The sequence below is a fragment of the Clupea harengus genome, chromosome 1 (assembly GCF_900700415.2).
Source record: "Clupea harengus chromosome 1, Ch_v2.0.2, whole genome shotgun sequence".
Classification (NCBI taxonomy): Eukaryota; Metazoa; Chordata; class Actinopteri; order Clupeiformes; family Clupeidae; genus Clupea; species Clupea harengus.
In genome coordinates this window covers 5,268,210-5,274,644 of record NC_045152.1, presented here as the reverse complement: position 1 = coordinate 5,274,644, position 6,435 = coordinate 5,268,210, and the positions used below count along the sequence as shown (strand labels likewise).

General features: G+C 46.4%; 1 protein-coding gene across 1 annotated transcript in view; it reads left to right on the top strand.

The window, feature by feature from the left end:
* Positions 1-462: 462 nt before the first annotated feature.
* The window catches only part of gna13b (guanine nucleotide binding protein (G protein), alpha 13b), a 32,314-nt gene continuing 26,341 nt past the window's right edge, over positions 463-6,435 (top strand). The window contains exon 1 of the mRNA XM_012827227.3: positions 463-835. Coding sequence (XP_012682681.1) covers positions 553-835 — 283 coding nt within the window. The 5' untranslated portion in view covers positions 463-552. The remainder of the gene's footprint in view (positions 836-6,435) is intronic.

The window sequence follows — 6,435 nt, the reverse complement described above, 5'->3', positions numbered from 1 at the left end:
ACAGTTGGAGAATTATCGCATCTAGTTAAGACAGATAAAAAAGAATTCAACCTATGAATGAAAGACTTTAATGTTCTGTCGCCTTCAACAGGCTAATACGAATGCCTAATCTAATGGTTTAGCAACGATCTAGCTACTCCCAAAAGGGTGTCTTAGAAGTAAGTCATTTTGTAGATGGTGCCAATTTCAAAATAGGCTACTTCATCTCTTCTCCAGCACAATGGTAAACCAGTAAGACAATAACACAAACACAGCTGTGTGTGCCAACAATATAGACCCAGACAACACACGGATGTGAGTGATTCTTTGCTTGGTCATCTGATAATAATAAACTTTGACAGTTATTTAGACTCTTAGGTTTGTCATATTTTATTAGTAGCTTGGCCTACATCTTCAAACCCATGAAATGACTAGTCTCGCGCAAGAAGAGACGCCCAACATTTCATCACAGAATGCCGTGCGCGCTCCCAAATTGCAGTCACGCCCCGCCCGCCAATGGACTCACGGACGCGCTGAAACCCTCCCTACTGTATCGATGAAGTTGTTTCAAAGATGGCGGATTTCCTGCCGTCCCGGTCCTTTTTATCTTTTTGTTTTCCTAACTGTCTCCTCACTAGCAGTGAGCAGGAACAACTAAGGAAATCTAAAGAGATAGATAAGTGTCTATCGCGGGATAAAACATATGTGAAACGGTTGGTGAAGATATTACTACTCGGAGCTGGAGAGAGCGGCAAATCTACTTTCCTCAAGCAGATGCGCATCATACATGGTGAGGACTTCGATCAACGGGCCAAAGAAGAGTTCCGGGCTACGATTTACAGCAATGTTATCAAAGGTAGGGTTTTAAAAAGAAAGCGCATACTCCGCTGCGTTTCCTTTGGTCATTTTTAATTTTCAAAGTTCGGACTGTGGTTTGACTTGTAAGTTCAAAAGTTGTGCAAGGGTGGTGTGGCTAGTCGGCTGAAGTTGTGCGACGTCGAGCGGAGGCATTCACTTCTGTTTCTAAACCCATGCATTCTCAACCAGCCAGCAAACAGTAGAAGAAACGCCCATGTTATTCAGCTAGAAGTGTTCTACCACGATGATTTTCAGAACAAAGAGATGGCTCTCTTGCTTTTAACTTGTAGTGTTCTCTCTGTGATGCCCGTGTATATCTTCTTTACTCTAGGAACGCACATGAAATTGCTGGACGGACGTTGACTATTAACGTTACTTAAACACTTTGCTAAGTTAGCAAGGTTGCTAAATGGCTATGTCAATTGCAAGTATAATGGAAGATGGCTAACTGACGTGAGGCTCATTAGCTAGCCAGCTGTTCAGGGTGGTAAAGCTTAGGAAAGAGAAGCTGGCTGATTAGGGCCTAGTGCCGCAGTGTTTGTGCTTTGTGAAGGATTATGGTTTGTAAACTAGTGCGTTGTTTGCTGGTGGACTTAAAGAGATTGTTGCTAAGAATGAAGATGAGCTAACGTAGTGAACTAGAGATGACTTATCTGATTAGTTAGCTATCTAACGTTAGCTATGTTGAAAATACTACCATTTAGCCAGAAATCAGATTTTAAACCGAAATTAGTGATGTGTGCAAAACATAATTCCTATTCATACATTTAGGAGACATACCCACGCAAATATACTCCGTACAATCATCTGTGTAATAATGCAACCCCTTTTTGGTTAACAACAATGGAATTGGTGTCTAACGAAAACAAGACAAGGTGGCTGTGTTCCGAGCCTTGTGCATGGGCATAACCACGTATTGTTTACCCGGCTCTGAAATGACAATGCTCGCCATGTAAAATAGTTGTGTTATTGACTTCTCAACTGACTATTTAATCCTGAAGCACAACATGTTAGGGCGCATGCAGGTAGAGGGTGGTGTCCACTGTTTAGAGTTCACATGAGGCACAAGAGGAACTCCACGAGAAACGGTCACAAGAAATCCACTGCCATGTGTTCGTTGTCTAACCAGTTAGCAAACTGAGATGGAGAGCTATCGGCACCTGTTATGCAAACTAACTGGCCTGATTGTTTGTTGTGGTTTGTTGGGGGGGTGGGGGTGGGCATTTTTTAGATGGTTCTACATGTCTCTTCCATAGCTTGACATGGATTGATGGGGGTTACCCAGCGTATCCGGTTACGCAAAAATAAATGACACTTCTCCTCAGTTGAACTTATCCGAATTCCAGATGCATTAGCCAAATATCGTCAATGGGGATCTAACATGTCTCGGCATAAAAAGGGGAGACCCCTTTGAGGTGTTTGCTGGGGGTTTCCAGCACAGCATCATACGAGCAGCATTACCTCATGTAAGCCACAAAGCGAGACTGGAGTCGAGGTTGCCTTCGCTGTCTAATAAGAACTGGAGCGAGAACCCCGGAGCTGTGGTTTCTACTGTCTGATGGCGGATCGTTTCTCTCTTTTTTTTTTTTTTTTACTTTTTTTTTTATCCAAAGTTGAAGTCATTTTTACTTGAAGCTCACTCCTCGCCTGCTACAGAGAGGAAACGTTTAGTGAAATCGCTGTTTCAGATGTATCGTTAGCCTAACTTTAAGCTGCTCGACAGAGCAGAAGGATTTAGCCACACTCATTTTCAATTGGGCTGTTATGGGGGGGGGGACTTAAGGCACAGCTTGCGCTTTTGTTGCGATGGAATCTTGTTCGTGTCATTCTCCCTGCACAAGAGAAGAAGGGCACAGCGTAGGTCTATGCGTCGGAAGCTTGGCGCGCGTGGGGAGATGAGTTTGGTTTGCTTCCGTTCTCCCTCTAAAACCACATTTGACAGGGTGGGCCTGAAAGTGTCTAGCTGCCGGTTTGTGGGGCAATTTTTGAGGAAAACCCAGTATCCGGTTTCACATTGATCTTTACCAGGGAAATTACCTTTACTGTCAAAATGATAGTGCCATTATAAGCAGTCAGGACCCAACTATACTAATAACGACCCTGTATACTTTATGGAGTTCAGCGCTATTTTTACAGCATAATGTATGGCCCTCTCTGTCTCTCTCTCTCACACACACCCCAGCAGGTGAGAGTGGTCTTTATCGTTTACAGAGAACATGTAGCGAGGGTGGTAAAAATCGACCCAAGGTCACACCATTCATCACTAAGGGAAAACTGTTTGTAAATGTTGTATGTGGGCATTTAAAGAGCAGGGTCGGTCGGGTCTGTGGGAAGAATAGTGAAAGGTATTGAGGGGGTGGGTACGATGTGATTTTTTTATTTATTTTTTTTTACAGTTAAGAGAAGGTCTGTGTGTGAAATGCAGAGATCGTTTGCTGACCATAGCCCAGTTGTTAAACTTTCTAGTTCTACAGAGGTGAGAGGTCAGCATGCAGTCATGTGTAGAAGCTGACGAATTTGAATTCAGGGAATGTCAGCATCACATACTCCTCCACCTCTTACCTTTCTTGTTATTACTCTGTTGTGTGTGTGTGTCAGAGAGAGAGACATTTACTCTATACAACAGTGCATGGCAAGTGTTACAAAACGTCAGCCATCATGGAAAAAAATGAAGGTTTTCAGTCACTGAATATGACCACACAGTCCCTTATTGGATGAGAGAGGAGAGAAAGATGACTGTTCTTTGGTCTTTGTTTTTTTTTCTGCGCTCTGGGTTTCTGTGGCAGAGATGGCTTTTGTGATTTGTGTGTGTGTGTGTGGGAGAGCGAGTGTGATGATGGGCAATTCCTGTTTGTGACGCCTACACGCACGCCATGTTTGACCCCCGCCAGTGTTGGTGTTTCTGTTCTTTATATTTGTATTTACTCACTCATTGTTCCCTGCCTTCTTCTTGGCTCAGGGCCTCTGCTCTCGGCCAGCCCCGACTGGCAGCTGGGGCTGGGCATGCGAGCGCTTGCATCCTGCCATTGTTTTGTTTCTTAAATCAGAGGTGATCTGATAATCTAGGCATGCGCTGGCAGGGGCACCTCCGGAGCGAGGGAAATCTCTGCGGTGCCAAAAGACCCATTCGTCGTCACGGCAACGCCAGAGTTTTGCCTGGCCTCCTCCCCGGAATTCTGGCAGGGTGGCCAAGACTCTGGAACCCTGGTGATGCTAGCCAGTGCTCGGTGTAAGCTGCTGGGTGACCGGCCGGCCGGCCCTTCGATGTCTAGCCGAGGTTGGCTTGTGTGGTCATTGGTTTTGGTTAGGGATGCTGCTGTCCGCCGGGGCTTCAGTGACCACAGTGCTCTACAGCCAGACAGCCAAACTGCTGTCAGAGTGCATCATGTTTGGCTGATGTCCCGCTTTCCCAGAAAGCCCACAGGCGGTCGGAGCTGAGTGTATTTAATGCATCTCACGGCAGGCAGCTCGTTATCGCCACGGTAATGGCCCTCTATGGACCTGTGCCATCGATCTAGCAGACCAGCTACCGGTCATCACGCCATTGACCGGCACGTTCAGTCACGGTGGAATGGCGGTGAAGCGCAGCTCTCCCTAGTGTAGGCCTGACCTTCCAGGGGTCAGACACCCATGACCCAACTGCTCTCACAACATAATGTGTGCCTGCTTGAGTATGGTGCTATATACTCATGGGTTATATGTTTGGCTTTCCAGGGGTCTCTTTCTCCTTCTCATTGGCTCTCTGGCTGGCTCTCTCACACACACACACACGCGCGCGCACACACCCACACGCGCACATGACAATTCTCATAGGCAGAACAGGTATAACTCTGTGTGTGTGTGTGTTTATGCTATCAGTTGACAGCAGGAAACCACTGACTGTAAATGTTTCTTCAGTCTAATTTGTACCATGCTGTCACTTTTGTAACCACAGTTACAGGCGCACGTACGCACACACACACTTCACTCACACTTGCACACACACACACACACACACACTTTTGCGGTCACACACGCCTGGTGCAGCCTGCTGGGGAGACTACCAGCACACTTCTGTGGTCTGTCAAATGCAAAGCCTGTGTGTGTGTGTGTGTGTGTGTGTGTGTGTGTGTGTGTGTGTGTGTGTGTGTGTGTGTGTGTGTGTGTGTGCAGACCTGCAGAGGGGAGAGCAGCCAGTGAACTCTACAGGTGAGCAGAGTGGGAGGTGTGAAGAATAAAGGTTTTGAATACAGCCGCCTTAGACCTGCAGAAGGAGGCTGGCAAATGGAGAAGGAAAATAGAGGAGAGGGAGAAGACGAGGGGCAATAAAAGCAGAATGAGAGGATGGTGGAGTTGGTAAGGGTTAAAGAAAATGGCTTTGGCTGGATATGTGTGAGGTTTAAGTTACTCACCCACTGCCCCCCCCCCCCCCACCCCCACCCATGCCTGCGCCTTCCCCCAAACAGGAACAGCCTCCACCACACACAGATTTATACACAAGGACTCTACCGCCACCACCAACAACAACAGCTTACACGCACACACAATCTCACTTACCAATACACACACACACACACACACACACACACACACACAGCAGTAGCAGTAGCAGCCTCAGCACACACAGATTTGTACACAAGCACTGTACAGCTACCACTAACAGCTTACACACACACACACACACACACACACACACACACACACATAGCAGGAGCAGTAGCAGTAGCAGTGCCTGTGCCAAACAGGAAAACGGCCTCCACCACACACAGATTTACACACAAGCACTCTACTGCTATCACTAACAACAACAGCTTGCACACACACCATCTTACCAATACACACACACACTCACACACAGAGAGAGAGAGATCAGAAGCAGTAGTAGTAGCAGTATGGGAGCATCTGGCATAAGCCCACCTAACCCCACCACACACCACAGGCAGCCCTATTTTTAGATGAGACCAAAGGGGTAGATTGGGCATGTCAGTTTTTTTCCCTTTCGTTCTCTCCCTCTCTCTCTGTCTCTCTCTCTGTCTCTCTCTCTGTCTCATTGTTGACAATAAACAGACCTCCAACTTTGAGTTTACTTTCTGTGCATTTGTAAAGCCTGTAGGGGTTGATTGCCTGATTTTATTGAAACAGGCTTTTATTGTGTGACTGTTTTTGTAAATGTGTTTGCCTAAATGCACATGTGTGTTTGTGGTTGTGTTGCATGTACTCAGACTAATCAACATGCCATTCTCAGGAACTTGAGCAGCACAGGGGTCTCTGAAGCTGAAGTTTGTTTTGACACACACTCTCACACACACACACACACACACACACACACACCTACACACCTGACATTTGTGGCCATTTGAGTGAGACAAAGGTGATGCAGGTGTATAGCACTGACATGGATCCTTCAAAAAGAGGACCTTTGAGAATATGCATGCTGGGTAGTTATTACCATTACCAACGGAGTTGCTGACCGTTCATTTGAATGTTTTGCAGACCTGGTGTTTATATTTCTGTGTTTGTTTTTGGCCAAGCCTTGTTTTCAGGGCTTACATGGTATCACATGGTACTGATTTTTAACAATCTGCTCTCTCCCTCCCTCTCCCTCTCTCTCCCTCCCTC